Source organism: Panthera leo, chromosome C2 (genome assembly GCF_018350215.1).
Source record: "Panthera leo isolate Ple1 chromosome C2, P.leo_Ple1_pat1.1, whole genome shotgun sequence".
NCBI classification, from domain to species: Eukaryota; Metazoa; Chordata; class Mammalia; order Carnivora; family Felidae; genus Panthera; species Panthera leo.
This window is the reverse complement of record NC_056687.1, coordinates 5,946,851-5,966,940: the sequence shown is the minus strand read 5'-3', so window position 1 is coordinate 5,966,940 and position 20,090 is coordinate 5,946,851. Positions and strand designations below refer to the sequence as shown.

Genomic DNA, 20,090 nt, shown 5'->3' with positions numbered 1-20,090 from the left:
AGATCGTCCCTTATTAATTGAGGCAATACCGCTCCTTCCAGTTTCTATCATCTTAAACCTCTCCACCAAATGAAACAGTGAGTGGAAAAGAAGGAATAAGTACAAAACCCTTTACATGTAAGGAACAAATCCATTTCCCTCGCATTGTTGCGTTTACAGTATTCCCTGCATTAGCAAACAGGCTTTACTTACTCCGAGAGACTATTGAGGAAAGGAATGGTTGGAAATTTAACATTTTAGAGTAAGAAGAGCTTTCAGAGCTGACCCAGTTCCATCTAGTTTGGGAACTGTTGGGCATCCCCTAGAACTTGCAGGGTCCGTAAGGTCACGACTGCTTCCATTATAATACTAACATGTGAATTGCCTTTCCTACGCTCATTTCACTTGTGCCCACAGGATGTTTTTCCCAATAACTGATGTATAATGATACAAAGTCATGCAAAAGTGGAAGGTCAATTAAAGCGCCAGATAGAGCAATGGGTTTGTATGTCAAAGAGAATGAGAGTTCCTTTATATAGTTTCAGTTTCCACAGTGCAACTACCCTGTAAGAAATCACTGCTTGCCAAGTGTTGGTACAATATCAAGGAACATACGTGATTATTTGAAAAACCTTCTCAGTGTTTCACCTATATATCCATGGGAGGTCAGATTTATTTATTTGTTAAAAAATTTTTTTTTAAAACGTTTATTCACTTTTGAGAGGCAGAGAGTGAGCAGGGGAGGGGCAGAGAGAGAGGGAGGCACAGAATCCAAAGCAGCTCCAGGCTCTGAGCCATCAGCACAGAGCTCAATGCGGGACTCGAACTCATGATCTGTGAGATCATGACCTGAGCTGAAGTCGGAGGCTTAACCAACTGAGCCATCCAGGCACCTCCATGTGAAGTCAGTTTTAAAAATATACTCCAGTAAAGCCATTTATTGAATATATTGCAACAGCTTGAATGCAGAACCAGATATGAGAATCCAGCTAGACGTTAAAGAGATTTGCAGAAATCTAAAACAATGATATTCTTCTCAATAATTTATGTTGGGTTAAAAACACAGGTGTTTTTCATCATAATATGGTAATCCACGGTGACATGTAGTGATTTGTCATTGTTATTTTAAATATCTTTAAAAATAAATATTCTAATTTCAAGTATGGTAAATATTTTTTAAAGTTTATTTATTTATTTTGAGAGAGGGAGAGAGTGAGCGTACAAGCAGGGGAGGGGCGGGGGTGGGGGGGGGAGAGAGAGAGAGAGAGAGAGAGAAAGAGAGAGAGAGAGAGAGAGAGAATATCCCAAGCAGGCTCCATGCTGTCAGCACAGACCTGATGTGGGCCTTGAACTCAGGAACCATGAGAGCATGACCTGAGCCAAAATCAAGAGTCAGATGCTTAATCAACTGAACCACCTGGGTGCCGCTCAAGTATGGTAAATATTGATAGAACATAAACAAAATGTCTTTGGAGTCCTCAGTGATTTTTAAGAGTACTGAAACAAAAACATTTGAAAACCACTGATCTAGTCAGATTGTTTCATCTGACCTTTAAAAACAGAGTGATTGCCCAGGTGAGGGCAATTTGAGAACTGAGGGTTTTTTTTTTAAAATGTTTATTTATTTTATTTTGAGAGAGAGGGAGAGTGCAAGCAGGGGAGGGGCAGAGAGAGACACACACAGAATCTGAAGCAGGCTCCCGGCTCCGAGCTGTCAGCACAGAGCCTGACGCAGGGCTCAAACTCATGGACCTTGAGATCATGACCTGAACCAAAGTTGGCTGCTTAACTGAGCCACTCAGTTGCCCCGAGACTGAGTTTTTGATTCTTAGTCCAGTGTTCTTCCCATTATATTATACAACAGGGAGGATATTTTAATTTGGACGCTTGGATGTTTCACTAAGGCTGTGTCTTTACCGGAGCCAATCCTCAGGTTATTTTATTAATATTAGCACACACAAGTCTTATTTTCGTATAGGTTGTTTATAGTGTGAACATTGACATATGCAGGTAGGCCATTCATAAAAACCGTAAGGTTTTTAATTTATCTATTATATTCTGGTACATAATTTTGGGCAATTGTTATAATTATATTAGATTTGATTTTGAATTCATTTGCAACTGGAAAAACATTTTAAGGAAATACTATAGGAAGTTCTGTTTAGAAATGTATGACCCCCAAAATAAAATGAAATGAATCTGACTGACCAAAGGCCAGGAGCAACTTGCTTCCCATGACCCCGAGATACGTTCTCCTGACAATGGAAAGAATGTATAAAGGTTTTTCCCTTTTTGTTTTTGCTCCCAGGAGAGCCCAGGACAACTTTGCAACCTCACTTGAGTGACTGAGTAGCCTACTCTGGCAGGCACACTTGCCCTCTCTTTCCCATAGAATTCATATTCTCCTGGATCCTGATTTTTATTTATTCATTTCCTCTGGAATTATATGTTCTCTGGTGAGCAACCTCCCCTTCTTCCATGAACCTGGCAGGTCTAAATAAAGACACAGGTCAAACCTGAGTTAAGGTTCTCGATACAGACACAGCCCGTTTGGCCTCGGGAAGATGGCTCTCATGAAATGCGATCCAAGGGGAAAATTAAAGACAACCTGGAACCAACAGAGGTATGGTCACCCCTTTGGAACATTTCTCTTTTCTTCTTTAGTTATGGGGGCGTTGCTCATTCCCGGAGGCAACCTTGTAGTCGCGGAGGACGAACCTTGTAATGTGACTTGCCACGCATGGGGCTGGATCCCGCCCCCAGGTATTTCCTGGGATATCGGCGTTCCCGTGAGCCACTCGAGCTATCATTCCGTTCCGGAGCCCAACAGTACCCAAAGTGCAGTGAGCGTCCTGACTCTCACACCACAGGGCAACGGGACTTTGACTTGTGTGGCCACCATGAAAGGGCTGCACGCCCACAAGTCTGTAACTGTGAATCTTACTGTGGTTCAGCCTCCTTTGGGTAAGTGAAGACCTTTTGCTTTACATAAAATAAAAATATTGTTGCATGCTTTTATATTTCATATGGGGTGCTCTCAGTCAACAATGCCTAGGAAAATTGTATGGTGACCTTGATTTTAGGTAGGGATGGTGATGGAGACAAATTAGTGTCAGCTTAATGATGCCGCAATTCCACTTGCTTTTAAATTTCATCTTCAAGTGTCTCTCTTTTTTTTTATGTTTAGTTTTGAAAGAGAGAGAGAGAGAGACAGAGCGTGAGCAGGGGAGGGGCAGAGAGAGAGGGAGACACAGAATCTGAAACAGGCTCCAGGCTCTGAGCTGTCAGCACAGCGCCCGATGCGGGGCTTGAACCCACGAACTGTGAGATCATGACCTGAGCCGAAGTCAGAGGCTTAACCAACTGAGCCACCCAGGCACCCCAAGTGTTTTTATTTTTGACTTCCTTATGGAAACCATTAAGAACCTTGACAATGATCATAAAACACATCAGGTTCAGGGATAAACACTTGAAGTCAGTGTTTCTCTGTAGCTTTTATCTGTTGTTCCAGTTTGATCCCATCCTCTTGGCCAGTATGGGGCAAGCTCTTCTAATATTTGAGGAGGGTGTGCAGGCCCTCTTGGATTCCTTCCAATCTTAGTAGCATATGGTTTCTTTCTTTCTTTCTTTCTTTCTTTCTTTCTTTCTTTCTTTCTTTCTTTCTTTCTGTTTTTCTTTCTGTTTTTCTTTCTGTCTTTCTTTCTCCCAACAAATCTACAGTGTATATGAAGGCACCACGTCTTATATTTTAAAAAATATAACTAAAAACTCAACTAAATGACATAAATTTAGAGTTTAGATTCCCAAGAGAACCTACTGTAGGGTCCTTGGCATACCAAAAACTCTAACCACACAGCCTACAGGGCTGCAGAGCCTGCTTGAACTCTGTCAGCCTGGAACAAGAAGTAAACGTGGGGCCAGGACTGGAGATCAACTTTCAGTCTTTCATTTTGCAAAAGAGGACTGAAAGGGAGGCCTAGAGAGGTGCTGTGCTCTGGGTGGGGCAGAGCAGGACCTAGAAGCCAGGTAGGGGTTCTCTCTTGTCCAAAGAGTTTCCCACTACAAAAACACCTTTACTTGAGATCTTCCAAAGTTCAGAACAAAGTTATAGCCAGAGAAAGATTGATGATGAAGAAGAGGAAGAAGGAGAAGAGGAGGAGGAGCAAGTGGAGGAAGAGAAGGAGCAAGAGGAGGAAGAGGAGGAAGAAGAAGAAGAAACACAGCATTTGCCAAGTAAAGGCTCTGTTTTAAGTGCTTCTCAGATGTTAACTGAATTAACATGCACAGCAGGTCTATGAGTGGACCCTGTTATTACTTCTGTTGCAGAGGCGAGGTGACAGGGAAATAGTATGGTTTGGAATTTGCCCGTGTCTGCAGAACTAGTAAATGGCAGAGATGGCCCTGCTCGTCTGTCTCCAGAATCTGCTCACCTGTCAGCTCTGCATTTCACTTGTGTGGGCATGTGGGCAGCGACGTGGGGGGATGGGGGAGTGTCCTATGGCTTCCATAACAGTGTTCCACAAAGTGGGTGGCTTATACCAGAGAAATATGTCACAGCTCTGGAGGCTGAATGTCTGAGATCAAGGTGTTGGTAGGCCTGGTTCTTTCCAGGAACCATAAGGGAATGATCTCTAGGCCTCTCTCTTAGCTTCTGGTATTTGCTGGTGGTCTTTGGTGTTTCTTGGCTTGTAGAAGTAGCAACCTGACCTCTGTTGTCATCTTCACAGGATGCTCTCTCTGTATGCTTGTCTGTGTCCAAATTTCCCCTTTAAAAATTTTTTAAAATTTATTTATTTTGAGAAAGAGAGAGAGAGAGAGAGAGATGGGGGGGGGGAGGGGCCGAGGGGCGGGGGGAGAGAGAGAGAGAGAGAGAGAGAGAGAGAGAGAGGAGAGAGAGAGAGAGAGAGAGAGAATTCCTAGCAGGCTCCACACTGTCAGCACAGATTCTGATGCAGAGCTTGAACCCATGAACTATGAGATCATGACCTGAGCCAAAACCAAAAGCTGGATGCTCAACCAACTGAGCCACCCGGGTGCCCCTAAATTGCCCTTTTTTATAAGGACACCACTCATATTGGATTATGGGACCCATCCTATCGAGTATAACCTCATCTTAACTAAATTGCATCTGCAATACTCTGTTTTCAAATAAGGTTACATTCTGGGAATACTGGGGGTTAGTACTTTAACACATGAATTTTAGGGGGACACAAGTCAACCCGTCATCACAGATGATGTCTCCGTGAACCTATAAAAAGCCAGTCAGAGACTAACCTGTGGTCAGTACCAACAGTTCTGTGCTTTGCACTGTGGGGATTGGTCCTTGGTGCAACGAGCACAAGCTTGTCCCACCATTGCTAAAACTTTGCCTCTTGTCTCTGATTCAGATGCTCCCAGAGACCAGGCAGACAACAGAAACGAAAGCATAAGTGAATACATGTGTCAGGTAGAAGATGGAGTGGAGGGGCCCATTGGGAACCAGACATCATGCTCCATCCACATGGAACAGCTCTATCAGTGCCAGCTGGTTGTTGCCAATGGGAAAGGAGATCCAGGGCTGGCAGATCTCTGACCTGGATCTGGTGACTATCAATGCTTTTGAGGGTGAAGGACACCGAAATCTGTGTTTCTTTGGTTTTAAGTCAAGATTAATTTATTTTAGCTTATTAAATTCAAGGGAATTTGGCTTGTTCTCTGCTAAGACGACGTAAGAAGATAAAACGAGAATTCAGGGGCGCCTGGGTGGCTTGGTCGGTTGAGTGTCTGACGTCGGCTCAGGTCATGATCTCACAGTCCGTGAGTTCGAGCCCCACATCAGGCTCTGTGCTGACAGCTCAGAGCCTGGAGCCTGCTTCCGATTCTGTGTCTCCCTCTCTCTGTGACCCTCCCCCGTTCATGCTCTGTCTCTCTCTGTCTCAAAAATAAATAAAAAAAGTTTAAAAAAAAAGAAGATAAAACGAGAATTCAAACCCAGCTTGCTTTTCTGTCTCCAGTTTATTATTTTGAACAACTAAAACCTTTAGAAAAATTGAAAGACCAGTACAATGAATACCTGTGTGCCTTCGCCTAGATACAACAAATGTTAACATTTTGTCCTGTTTGCCCCTCTCTCAGCTTTTTCTTTTTGCTGAGCCATTTGAGAGCTTCTGTTAAATAAATACCTAAATACCTTGGCATGTGTATCATAAGAACAAAGGCATTCTACTTAACCACACATGATGTCGTCAGCAATCAGGAAATATAATGCTGACACAATACTATTATGTAATATACAGCCCATATTCACATTTCCCCAAGTATCCTTTATAGTGATTTTCTTCTCCAAACCAGTATCCAGTCAAAGACCATGCATTGCCTTTGGCTGTCAGGTGTATTGTTTCCTTCCCTTACTCTTGAATGGCTCCCTTACCTTTTCTGTCTTTCCTGATATAAACCTATTTTGATTTGGGGCTAAATATTCTTGGCAAGCCATGGGTATTGTCATGTGGGCACATGATGCCGATTTTCTCTATCATTGGTAATGAATTTGGTCATTTGGTTAATGATTTCTCTGTTGTAATGATACCTTTCTCCTTTATAATTAATACATAATCAACGTATACTGTATGAATGTCTCATTTCCTGGCAGTCTTTCACCTCATAGCTTTTGTGTTCATCAATAAGTCATTGCCTAAATCTGTTGCTTCTATGGTGGTTGTAAAAGAATGATTTTCTGGCTCCATAATTTTTCTATATTTGTTGGTTGGTGGTCTTCTGTAAAGAAGAGACTTCTTTTGCCTTTTTTTCCTTTTCCTTTTCTTTCTTTTTTTTAAAAACAGTTTTAGTATGGACTCCTTTTTATCCAATACACTATTATCTGCTCCTGTCATTATTCATTTTGATGTTCAGGTTGCTCCATATTTGGCTAGTGGGAATCCCTTCCAGCTGGTCCAGTGTCCTTTTTGACATGGCCCTTAGTTTTTGAGCAGTCAGCCTAGTAAGATGATGTTCTGAAGTCCCTATGCATTTCACCTCTTCTACCTGGAATCAGCCATTTCTCCAAGGAGCCAGTCCAGCTTGCTTTGAAGCTATTTAAATATGATAAAGTATGGTCCAGGCTTTGAAAGGGAGGATTAAAAAAAAAAAGAAAGTTCATTAGCCCCAAATGCAGTGAAATCGACTGTTGAAACTGCACATCTTAACAAGGTAACACTGCAGCAGAGCTCTGGTCTGATGGATCATGCCCCAGAGAAATGGATTTTAGAGATTCGCTTGCCTGCAAAGCTTTTCTTTTGTAGGGAAGGGTAAGGAGCACTTAATTTCCGTTGATCAGGTTTAATTCAGCTGAGGGCCTCGTAAACTGGGACTGGGGGAGTTAGGCCTTAGTTACGGCAGCTGGGGTCCCCGCAGCCTCAAAGGGAAGCCCAGTGGGCACCTTGCAATGAGTCTTACTTTATGGGACTCATTTGGAAAAGGGTAATTTGTTTCTAAATTATTCATCAAGATCCAGAGCAGCTGGCGGCTGGCTGCGTGTTGTATATTTTATGCAAGTTTTAGTAGCTGAAGACCTCATTACAGCGCGGGCTGCTGGTGCGTGGGAGGCTTCCAGAAACACAGCCAGCGGTCCGGAGAGCCCAGAAGCAGCAAGCCTGGGCTGTGCAGGCTTCTTCAGGAATCGATAAGCATCAGTCCTGCCACCCATTTCCTTCTAAAAGTGCAAGAAGTCTTCACTTCTGGAATAGTCCCTGTAAGTCGTGGCAAGAATGACAATGGCCGTTTAGGAAGCCTGTAATTAGTTCAAGCCAAATAAAACACTCACTGACTCCTGAAAGAGAAGCATCCTGAAAAGGGTACTGCTAATTTTTTTTTTTTAAAGATCGATTTTCTCGATTCCAGAAGCAACACCGCATTGCAGACACACGGCCGGCCGGAAGTGAGAGCCCCTCTCACAAACCCCCTTCCCACCCTTCAGATAAGCGCTCTCAGGCCTCTGTGCGCCCAGCTGCCTGGTTTCCTCTGTTTTCTTGCTTGGTGTGCAGGCCAGTGAAGCGTTCCAACAAAGCAACATTGTTGGGACAGGGGAGCACCCGGTAGAGTGTAGTGATTCCTGGTTATAATCTTAGTTTTGTGGGGAGTGGTGATTTCCACGGCCCGGGAGTGGCAGTCCTGGGTCACAGCTCTGGCTCCCGCTATGTGATTCTGAGCAAGTCACTGACTTCGGAGCTTAGTCTTCTTGCCTGTTAAATGAGAAGCAGAAGCATAGAGCAGAAGTTCTCTTTCCCGGCTGCCTGTTAGCCTCCAGGAGCTTTGACGTACATGGTGAATGCTCAGGGCCCATCCCAAAGGTTCTGACGTAATTGGTTTGTGCGGAGCCTGGAAATGGACATTTTTAAGAAAGCCCCAGTTCACTGGGCAGTCAGAACTGGGGGCTCCTGCACAGGGAAATCTTGAAGGCCTTGCCTCCTGAGCCAGCTTCATTAGTGCTGTTATCCACACAGACGTGGACAGCAGAGAGCCTGGGCTCAGATTCCCAGCTTGCCTGCTGTGTGACTTCAGGCGAGTTACTTAACCTCTCTGTGCCTCAATTTTCTCATCTGTAAAACAGAGATGATAATAATACCTACCTCACGCAATTGGTGTCAGAAGTAAGCAGGTTAAAACGTCTAAAGTGCTCAGGACAGTCCCTGCTGCAGAGCCCAAGGGCAGGAGGGGGGGCGGCTTTTATCACTTGTCTCATTGATTCAGAGATCTCCTGTGTCCCTTCCAGTCAGCAGAGGAGCACCTTTTCACATGCCGCTGGTGACATTTTGTATCGATCCAATTGTTTTCGAGAAATTCAATAGGCCCTTTTATTTTTTTATTTTTAAAAAATTTTTTTTAACGTTTATTTATTTTTGAGACAGAGAGAGACAGAGCATGAACGGGGGAGGGTCAGAGAGAGAGGGAGACCCAGAATCTGAAACAGGCTCCAGGCTCTGAGCAGTCAGCACAGAGCCCGACACGGGGCTCGAACTCACAGACAGTGAGATGGTGACCTGAGCCAAAGTTGGACGCTTAACCGACTGAGCCACCCAGGGGCCCCTCTATAGGCCCTTTTAAAACCCAGAGCATTTCTGTGAGAGCATCTGGGAAGAACTGTCTTCCTTTTCTGCTCAGATGGGTAAAGGACAGCCTTGAAGCTGAGATTAAAGGTGCACAGGAAATTCAGGATTGCGGCTGTGACGTGCACAGTTGTGTGAGGGAACGTAGGGCCGAAGGCAAGCAGTGCTCAACGTGGACATCGTCTTCCTTGGTCGCGAGGTGCACATGTGCGTCCTTTCCAGCAACTCTGTCGTTCACCTTGAACCGATTACATCTATATCCTTTGCTAGGACATACGTCAGGGTCCAGCACCTACCTGGACTCCCCATTTCCCGTAAGACCTGGGCTGCAGCTTCCCAGAAGGATTCTTCCAAATTGGACACACAACACAAATAGACAAGAGTCACAGCACCGGGTTTTCTCCTGTTCTGAGAGACAGAACCGAGCCTGTTCTGGTTTTCTGTTGTCCAGCATTCACTGAGTGTCTTTGTTCCACGTGTCTTATCTGTACAATGGAGGATTATGGACAAGGTCATACCAAGATGCTGTGCTTTCTGCCCACTCTCATGCTTTCCATCAGTAGATGACCATTATTTATTTTTCTTCCAATCCACTGTAAATGTACCATTTAAAAAGCATCACACTAAGACGTCTATGATATATATGCCTGTGTGCATTCATATGTATGTCATATATGATAAATTAAAAATTGTTATTCAAATAGGAAAAGTTCTTCTGTGTAGCTCCAGTACCAAATTACCCCCACCTCGTGGTGCATGCACCATGCTGTCTGGGGGGGCCCACTGGAGTAGAGGGAGAGCGAAAGTCTTCCCTCGGTGTGAAACCCCAGGGGAGATTTGACCCCCAGTGGAGGGTGGTCACAGCATATAAGAAGCAAAAGAACGAGCCGTGTGCCTCCTGTTACCAGTCGCTGTTTTGGTGAGAGTTTGGGGCTTTTAGGTGAGTGCAGGCAACACTTTGCTGAGCGCGGTGGTTAAATTAAGAGATAAGAGAGTGAGTGAGATCACAGTACCCAGCAGGGTAGCCCTTCCCTTCCTTTAAATAAGTCCTTCCTGAGGGATAGGCAGCTATTTCTGTGCTAGATCAGAGGAAAGGTTGTCACGGTCAAGACTTGGTTGACAGAAGCTTGGCAGACTGGTCATTTTCTCCAGTAGGGGAGGAAAATGCCCTGATAGGGAATGTTTGGGGCAAGTCAGCAAATATGTGTTGACTTCACCAGTGTGAATTTCAAGCCTATCTCTTGAATGTTTCAAATAGGCTCCAGGCCGGACATGGAGCTTGAATGTGGGGCTTGAACTAACGACCCTGAGATCAAGACCTGAGTTGAGATCAAGAGTCAAGTGCTTGGGGCGCCTGGGTGGCTCAGTCGGTTAAGCGGCCGACTTCAGCCCAGGTCATGATCTCGCGGTCCGTGAGTTCGAGCCCCGCGTCGGGCTCTGTGCTGACGGCTCAGAGCCTGGAGCCTGTTTCAGATTCTGTGTCTCCCTCTCTCTCTGCTCCTCCCCTGTTCATGCTCTGTCTCTCTCTGTCTCTGTCTGTCTCAAAAATAAATAAACGTTAAAAAAATTAAAAAAAAAAAAAAGAGTCGAGTGCTTAACTGACTGAGCCACCCAGGTGCCCCCCCCCCCCCCCCCCCCCCCCGCCATCTCTTGAATATTGAGCCAGATCTTAATGTTTAACCCCAGCTGGCTCCCTTAAGAAAGCTAATATTTGAAAACTTCAATTTGTAAACAGTTCATCATACTGATTTAGAATGATATCAGCAATCTCGAACGTGTGTGTTGTACCCTACAGTGTTCTCAGCATTTTGACATGCATCCCGAGTCTCTGACCAGCCTGGGGGGAAGGGAGCAGGAACTGTGGACGAGTGAGCCAGTGGCCAGTAGAACACAAGTAAACAGTGGCCATGAGATTTCGCTGGATGCACTGACATGAAGCCCAAAGCTCTTTGTCAGTTGCAAAGTTTCCTCATGGTGCTCTGAGTTTAAACTCCAGATTGTGATTATCATAAATGTGGTTTTGGACTTATTATTGTTATTATTTTTATTTTTATCACATCCATAAGCTGGAGCATCCTGTTGTGTGGCTGGTTGCTTGGAAAGTGTTTGCATTTTGGTATTTTCAAAGTGTAGGTCACCAACCACCTGTATCAGAATCACCTGGGTGCCATTGCAGACCCCCTGACTTGGCACCACTGGAGGCAGGCTCTGCATTTGATGTGCAACGAGCATTCCAGGTGATGCTTAGGATTTTGCTCTCGGTGCAGCAGGTGGACAATCTGTATTACTCTCTGGATGGGAAGACACTGGATTGTTTTAAAGCTCCAATTCTGGGGCTGAGGAGGGGTGGTATGAGAAGGGTAGAATTCTGCCCCTACCGACTCTGCCTTTTCTGGGGAATTCTTTTCTATCCCTATCTGTCTCAATTCATCTCAGAAAAATGATGGGTCATGTGGAGATACATCATCCATCCTTCCATCCACCCTTCCTTCCATCCTTCCTTCCTTCCTTCCATCCTTCCTTCCTTCCTTCCTTCCTCCCTCCCTCCCTCCCTCCCTCCTTCCCTCCCTCCCTTCCTTCCCTCCCTTCCTTCCCTCCATCCTTCCATCCATCCATCCATCCATCCATCCATCCATCCATCCAATGTGCCCAATATGTACCAGGTGCTTGGGGTATAAGAAAAATAAGACATAGTCCTCGACCTTGAGGAGACTAAGTTTAGTTTAGATAGTAGCAAATATGTAAGAAGAACTGGAGGTGAAATCTGTCAATTTCACAAACATTTATGGTGGCAATGAATGGGAGATGTATAAAAAAAAGGAAATTTAAAAAACCATCACAGGTAATGCAGAGAGGCTTTGCACAGAGAGAAAACAAGTACCTTTTTATATTATGTAATTCTTCAAAGCACAGAGTTCTCTGAATTTTAGCATGTGCTTCGAGATCAGTCCATTTATTATTTTGCAGTGGAATCCTTTCTTGTCCATGAGTCAGAATCCAGGTGGTTGATGATTGTAGAAACTAGGGCATTAGTGATCATCTCTAACCATTCCTGTAAGGTTGTCTGAGCATTTAACTTTGACACAGGATTAGCAAATTATGATTTCAAGGTCAATTTTCATGGAAAACTCTAAGAACACCCAAGAACTGTTTTCCCACTGTAACCTCTGGTTCCAAAGTGCTAGAAAGTCTGTTGATTTAAATTTTTTCAAATGTTTATTTAGTTTTTGAGAGAGACAGAACATGAGTGGCAGAGGGGCAGAGACAGAGGGAGACACAGAATCCGAATCAGGCTCCAGGGTCTGAGCTGTCAGCACAGAGCCTGACAAGGGGCTCAAATTCATGGACCATGAGACCATGACCTGAGCTGAAGTTGGACCCTCAACCGACTGAGCCACCCAGGTGCCCTTAGTCTCTTCATTTAAAAACAAACCCTCTCTTCCTTCATAGGAAGTCTATTGTTTTAATATTTTTCTAATGACTTGCATACAATACAATAGCATTCATTTACAATGAGAATCCAACCAAGCACTCAGGGTTGAGTGACAGACTTTACTGAAGAGCAATTCACATTGGAACGGATCAACTTAAATGCGGGTTGACCTCAATGTGGTTCGGGGGGCAAGTGCAATGCCGGCCGGATAAGGGCTCTCTTCGGAACGTGGGTATGGTTCTCCTAACCCACGGCTGCACGGTGCTGTCCAATGGGACTTCCTGTGGTGAGGACCATGTTCTGCACCTGTGGGAACTGAGCACTTGAAATGTGGCTAGTGTGACTGAGGTGCTGAGTATTTAATTGTATATAATTCTGGTTAATTTAATTTGAACTTAGATAACTGTGCGAAGCATGTTGGGCAGTTCTGGCTAAGACAGCGCTGTACTACATCAAAGTGGCTTTTTCTTCTCTCTTCCCTTCTCACCTCTTCCCTTTCACCCTCTGCAGGCACTACCTTGCCTGTCTGTTCCCTTTCCCAAATCCGTGACTACTGGATGCAACAAGAGGGCAAAGCAGACATTAAGGGCGGTGCCTCCCAAAGAACCATGGAAAACAGCAATGAGCAGATGAGGAATGAAGTCTGTGGGCGGGGTGTGGGTGGGCTGGGGCTGAAGGCCCTTGCAGTACAATCCCTTAGACGTGACGCTTCTTCAGTTTGGCCTCGTTTCCTCTGGGCTCTGGACCCTTGATGGGTGGGAACGTGGGAGAACCAAATGCTGGTCTTGCAGTCTTGTCTGGTAGTGGCTGCCTAGTAAGTATTCCATGGCGAAATAAAGGATGTTGGGGTGAGGTAATCACTCCTCCCACTTGGGAGCGGTCTTCCTGTGTTGCCTACTCTACCTCTAAGAACAATAGAGGCGCTAACTGACAAATACTGGGACCGTGTTACTCAGCAGGTGCTTATTGGCAGCAGTAAGTATTGTAATGGAAGATCCTGTAGAGTATTGAATATCTGAGCACACTGAAGAGAAGTTGACCTATGACACCCAGCTGTAGTGGCCAAATGGTTATAATATTATCGGAAAACAGAATCTAACTTACAGGGCGGCAGAAATAGTGATTACGAACCCTAGATGGTAGCAAGCATCACTAAATAAATTTTTTTTTCTCCTCTCAACTTTATAGGCAGTATTGATAAAGCAGGTACATCCTTGCCTACCTGGGCCATAATTCTGCTTGCAGTATCATTTTCGTTGCTTTTGATCCTGATCATTGTTCTGATTATAATAATCTGCTGCTGTTGTGTCTCTGGGAGAGAGAAAAAAGGTAATTGTTTTGTTTATATAGATTTGTGTATCTATTTGAACGTTTGGTACAAACACTTGTCGGTCATTAGCTCCTTAACTCTTTTGTAAGATGCATTGGCCTTTGGAGTGCACTTTATTTGGAAGCGGGCTTCAGAGAAGGAAAGGATTTTATGAAGAAGGAATACATTCCTTTGGGGCTTGCTATAACCACTCCCAGAAAGACTGAGATCTGCACACTTTTGAGAGGGTGAAGAGACAGTACTTTTCTCAGCAAAGACGCTGACTATTTGAGTTCTGTGCTTATTTGCGAGGACAGAAGGACATTGTAATCTGCCACTTAGACGCTGTGCTTTTATCTAGAATAGTATCTACCTATCTGAGCACATGAAAAGGTTATTTCCTATTTTGTGTAATTCCAAATTGCATTTGGAGGTGAATGTTGGTACAGTGGTAGGAAGAAAAAGAAGGTCTGCCAATCAAAATAGTACAAATAAACTTAATAATCACACATTTCTTCTGAATGAAGTCTTTCGAGGACTCCAAGATATATGAAAGCAGTGGCCTCGTTTGGGGGTCAGGCTTCACAATGGGGTGGGCTCACCAACATTGGGGGGGGGCTTGTCGTGAGGTTTAGCCATTTGTGACTTCAGAAACCAAAGGATCTTTGTCATGTAGAAGGCTCGGGACTTTCCAAGTGCTGAATATGTGTGTCCAGCCTTACCTTTCTTTGTCTTGGAAAGCCTCACCTACACCTATTTGAATATTCTCTACACTTAAATTATTTTTCTTACAATCAGACTTCTGATATTAGGCTATGTGTCAGTTTAATTGCATTTAAAATGTCATTAGTAATAATTGCCATTTGATGAGCCCTTTTTTGTGGGTGACCCAGGCACTGTGTTAATTATCTTACATGGACTATCTCTCTTAGATAGTCTATGCAAAGTGCATAGTTAAGCCATATCTAAGCTAATTGCCTGGCCTCAGCCCCTGCATGGATTTGGTTCAGGATTGGGAATTAATTCTGTGATACAACTTTATTCCCTAGGAAACAGAACATGAAAAGTAGTAAGCCTCTGTTGGCCCAGATTTGATGGCAATTTGCTTTAACTTGGGAGTTACCCTATATGCCACAGATGGATTACTCAAGTAAAATACACTGGATTTTAGATGAAAACGATTGGATAACTTAAATTTTAATTTAGACGTGACTAGGATTGTGCAGTGCCTTCAGAATACTATTTTCCACATTAGCTACTGTGGTGTCATTGAAGGAGCATTCTGTTTATTTGGATTCCTGCTTCTCCTAAGCTGTTTTTTGCCTGTTCCATAATAGCCTAGTAGGAAGGTTGTGATGGTTGGTGGCCCAGGTAAGATGTGCACCGGGGGGACTGTCTGATTTTTAGCATTCTCATTTACAAGATGGGGATAAGTGCCATCCTATAGATCGGTCATGAGGACAAAATAAATTGCTACATGAAACTGTTTCCATTCTAGATTAAAAACATTTTTTTTACTGTGTTTTATTTTTTGAGAGAGACAGTGTGCTGACAGCACAACGTGGGGCTTGAACCCACAAACCGTGAGATCATGACCTGGGCTGAAGTTGGACACTAAACCCACTGAGCCACCCAGCTGCCCTTCCACTTTAGATTTTATCCTTTACTTAACTTTGAGATGAAAAGCTCATGTAAGAGTGAGCTGTGTTTATTCCCCTGCGTCTTAACAGGTCCAGGTAAGTGTTGTGAGCAGGGCCTGTGGCGACCTTACAAAGCCCACCCCCATTGGGTGGGACTCACAATAGACACTACATTTCACCTTGACATAAATAGAAAGGATGCAGTGAAGGCCTGGGTTTCCCCCATGACAATTATTTCCATCCTTAAAAATGGCAAGCACCAAGTTGTTTTCAGAAGTATTTTCTGGCACTTTGCTTTGCTGATGCCTAGAGAATTCTCAGTGGTCTGACTGGTTAACTGGGGACCGACTGAAGAGAGCTGAGGACCCCACTAAGTGTGGCCTGAAGGCCTTGGGATTGTTTCTGCTAATAGAGCAAAGAGGCCAAGAGCCCATCTCCTGCAGCCCATTCCTTAAGGAAACAATAGTGACATTCTGTGTCTCTCTTTCAATTCAAATAAGATTGCTTCTGAAGTCCAATTTGGGGTGTGAATTGGCAGATGATATTACGACTGGAAGTAAGTGGGAATATTCTCTAAAAATAAGGAAAATGAATATATTTTAGATCTCAGTAAAGCTTTTTTTTTTACATTATTTTTTTAAAATGTTTATTTATTTTTGGGAGACAGAGACAAGAGTGTGAGTGGGGAAGGGGTAGAAAGAGAGAGGGAGACACAGAATCCAAATCAGGCTTTACGCTTTGAGTTGTTAGCACAGAGCCCGAAGCAGGGCCCGAACTTAGAAACCTCGAGATCATGACCTGAGCTGAAGTTGGACGTGTAACCGACTGAGCTACCCGGGTGCCCCTGTAAAGCTTGACGAATAGAAGGCCTAGACAGGACAGCAGAGTTGCAAAGAACACTGGCTTTTGAGACAGATGATTGGAGACTGGAGCGTGACTCTGTTTCTCTCTACTTTCAAGTTCTATGTCCCCTCCGGTCCAAGAATCCTTTGATTAAAAACATCAGCAATTTAATGACAGCTCAGGGTGGGGGGGGAAGGGGATCCACCTCTATGAATCGATACCATTGGTACATGTTGATTGAAAATGAATTCTAGAATTAAGTAAATACAGTGCTTAAGCAATGTAATTCCTTATTTGTTAAAGTATGATAATACAACATGATAGTGTCTAGTTTGTTAATAATATGATGACACTAATACCTATCTCTTGGGTTGTAATGATTAAATGAGATAAGTGCTGGCACACAGTAAGTACTGAATGAATGACACTAGGGACTGGGAATGCAGAATGCCTCTCCCTGGTGAACGGAGTCTTTGTAATCTTGCTAGTCAAATTCCATATTCACTAAATACTTATTAGGTACCTACTATACTACAGGTACCTAGGAATTATTTATGTTTATGATAGTTAATAGTGAATTCTACTTCCTTTATGCTTGAAAGTCATTTGATAATTCGCTGTGGGGGAACTTAATAATACCTAATGGGTCACAAATACTCAGCAATGTATTTAATTGGTGGGGGGAGGGGGTGGTCTATAAAAACTGATGATATTTTATTTTGTGATTTTGTGATATGTGATTTTGTTCCTTTTTTTTTTCCAGAATCTAGTTATCAAAGTGAAATAAGGTAAGTTTGAAATCACATCACTTTCCTGAAAACAAAGACAAACAAATGAAAAACAACCAAACAACACCAACTCTACCACCACTAACACACACACAACTGTGGCGTTTCAGGATCATGTTACTCAAAATTAAGTACTGAAAGTGGACAACTCTGAAAAACACATATGCCAAACACAAACTCATATGGCAAAATTAATCATAGAATAAAATAGGGGCTGGTTACTGCCTAAGTTTGACTTGCCCTGGCTCACTTAGGAAAAAGGAGATTTTCTACCTGGTGTCTGGCATTTACAACTCTTTCCACAAGAGGACACTAGGCGCCTGCACCGTGACTGTTGGCCCTCCTGTTTTTAGTCAATGCAAGGGACTCAGGGAACATTTCAAGGATATTAAAGAACCATGCAGAAATCCTGCTGCAGTTTCTGGGGCGGTGGAGAACAGTGGGGCCAGCTGGATGGCTTCAGGCACATGAAACTGACCGGACAGACAAATTAGGTAGTGTTTATTGCTTGTACACTGATAGGGGAGGGGATAGAAAAATTCCTGACATTCCCATGGCCGTCCAGAAGTAGCCACAAGCACTTTGAAGGTAGCCGTGTGAAGGACCTACAGTAATACAATAACTAGTTTAAATGTCTGCAATATTTATACAAGTATAAATGCGCTAAGGGGAGGGATTTTTAGACAGCGGTGATTTTGGTGGGGGTGTTACAGCCAAACCGTGTCTAATTTTCACTATTTTATTAGATAATTTTCATTTTTGATAGGCTGTGGTTTAAAAATACCTTTAGGCTACACGCGGTGAATGAAGATGTGTGTAATCATTGTGTAACAGACACTAGCTGTTCTCCCTTTGACCCCGGTCACTCCCTGGTGATAATGCGGTATTGGGAGAGGCAGCTGTGGTCTCTCTCAGGACACTACAAAGCAGCAATCTGAAATGACACCTCCTTTGGGGCCTGACTTAGGGCAAGAGGAGAGGAAGGCAGACTCACTCTAATAATTATTCTGGTATCTCTCAGCCTGATGGCAGCCTGGATTCTTCCGTGGACCGTTATTGACTTCGTAACATCTTTCACTTGTGTTCTCTGGGATATTAGCTGATTTCAAAACATAGGACACTGGTCAGCAGTGATTCGGGGGCACGGGTGGAGAATAAGAACTACTGACAACAGCAGCAACAATATGGCAGTAGTGATGACAACAGCTGGTTTATGCTAAGTGCCGAACACACGTGCCAGGTGCTGTTCTACACGCAGTGGAGCCCGTTTTCTCGCCGGATGCTCATGATGATTTTATGGGCCATTTATTTTGTAGAGGAGGAAACTGAGGGGCACAGAGAGGTTAGGTAGTGTGCCCCGGGTCTCCCATCTGGAGAGTGGACGGTCAGGATGTGAGTGAGGCCGTCCTGCTCAGGGCCTGGACCTTGCCCCTGTGCAGCTCTCGCACTTAGATCTGAGTGCATTAGGTCTGGGGAGCAAAGACAGGGAGACTCACTGGGACCCCCATATCCTAGCTGCTTTCCCTGCACTGTGCCAGCTGTGCTGGCTCCAGCTGCTTGCAGACGTCTTCTGCAGTAAAATAACATACTTCTTCCTCTAGAATCAATGCATGTTTATTATAGAAAAAATTAAAAATACAGTTTAAAAAAATATATTTATTTATTTTTGGGAAAGCGCAACTGGGAGAGGGGCAGAGAGAGGGAGACAGAGGTTTTGGAATGGGCTGTGCGCTAACAGGCTTGACGGCAGCAAGCCCGATGTGGGGCTCGAACTCACGAACTGAGAGATCATGACCTGAGCTGAAGCTGGACGCCCAACCGACTTGAGCAACGCTCAGCCCAAGTGCCCCAAACATATCGATTTATTTATTTATTTATTTATTTATTTATTAAAAAAATTTTTTTTTAAACGTTTATTTTTAATTTTTTTTTTTAACGTTTTATTTATTTTTGAGACAGAGAGAGACAGAGCATGAACGGGGCAGGGGCAGAGAGAGAGGGAGACACAGAATCGGAAACAGGCTCCAGGCTCTGAGCCATCAGCCCAGAGCCCAACGCGGGGCTCAAACTCACGGACCGCGAGATCGTGACCTGAGCTGAAGTCGGACGCATTAACCGACTGAGCCACCCAGGCTCCCCTTAACGTTTATTTTTGAGACAGAGAGAGACAGAGCATGAACAGGAGAGGGTCAGAGACAGGGAGACACAGAATCTGAAATAGGCTCCAGGCTCTGAGCTGTCAGCACGGAGCCCGATGCGGGGCTCGAACTCACGGATTGCGAGATCATGACCTGAGCTGAAGTCGGACGCTTAACCGACCAAGCCACCCAGGTGCCCCCAAACATATCGTTTTAAGAAATGATTTTGAAATCACCCCTAATTCTATTGCTCAGAAGTAGGTATTGTTACCTGAGTATGTATATGCTCACTTCGATGTATATGCACACATCGATGCGTTCACGTCGATACACACACACATGCATTTTGTAAAATTTGGACCATAATAAACCTTACTTCATAACTTGCTCTTTTCTCTTGAAACTCTTCTGAAGATTATTTCCATTGACAAATACTTGCCGGCCACATTTTTGCTTCATTTGCTTAATAAAAATATCTTACTGAAGTTTGAGTACAGAAAAGTTCACAACTCGCGGGTGCGTCGCTTGATTACCTTTCACAAGGCATATGGGCCTTGCGTGGGGCCATGCAGAACTAGAACACCCCTAGCGCCCCAACCTCCCTGCCCCCCCACATCGCTGCCTCTTCCTCAAATGTTACGTCTTCTGACCTCCATCCCCACATCCCCAGAGATCAGATTCATATGAACTTTGTGTAAATGGAATCATGTCATGTGCACTCATTGATTTTGGTCTTCACCCTGTGAGATTGGTCCATGTTGTTCAGAGAAGATGTGGATGGTTGATTATTTTGCGATACCACGCACTGGGTATATATGCCGTTTATCTTCTCTTTTTCCCTTTAAATGGGCATTTGGATAGTTTTCAGGTTGGGGTCATT

At 44.1% G+C, this 20,090-nt stretch overlaps 1 protein-coding gene across 3 annotated transcripts in view; it reads left to right on the top strand.

The window, feature by feature from the left end:
- The window catches only part of IGSF5 (immunoglobulin superfamily member 5), a 51,554-nt gene that overhangs the window by 20,623 nt on the left and 10,841 nt on the right, over window positions 1-20,090 (top strand). For all 3 annotated transcript variants that reach the window (XM_042903198.1, XM_042903200.1, XM_042903199.1), the window contains 3 exons: window positions 2,644-2,943; window positions 13,681-13,821; window positions 17,048-17,072. In XM_042903198.1, the coding sequence (XP_042759132.1) occupies window positions 2,644-2,943; window positions 13,681-13,821; window positions 17,048-17,072 (466 nt within the window). The remainder of the gene's footprint in view (window positions 1-2,643; window positions 2,944-13,680; window positions 13,822-17,047; window positions 17,073-20,090) is intronic.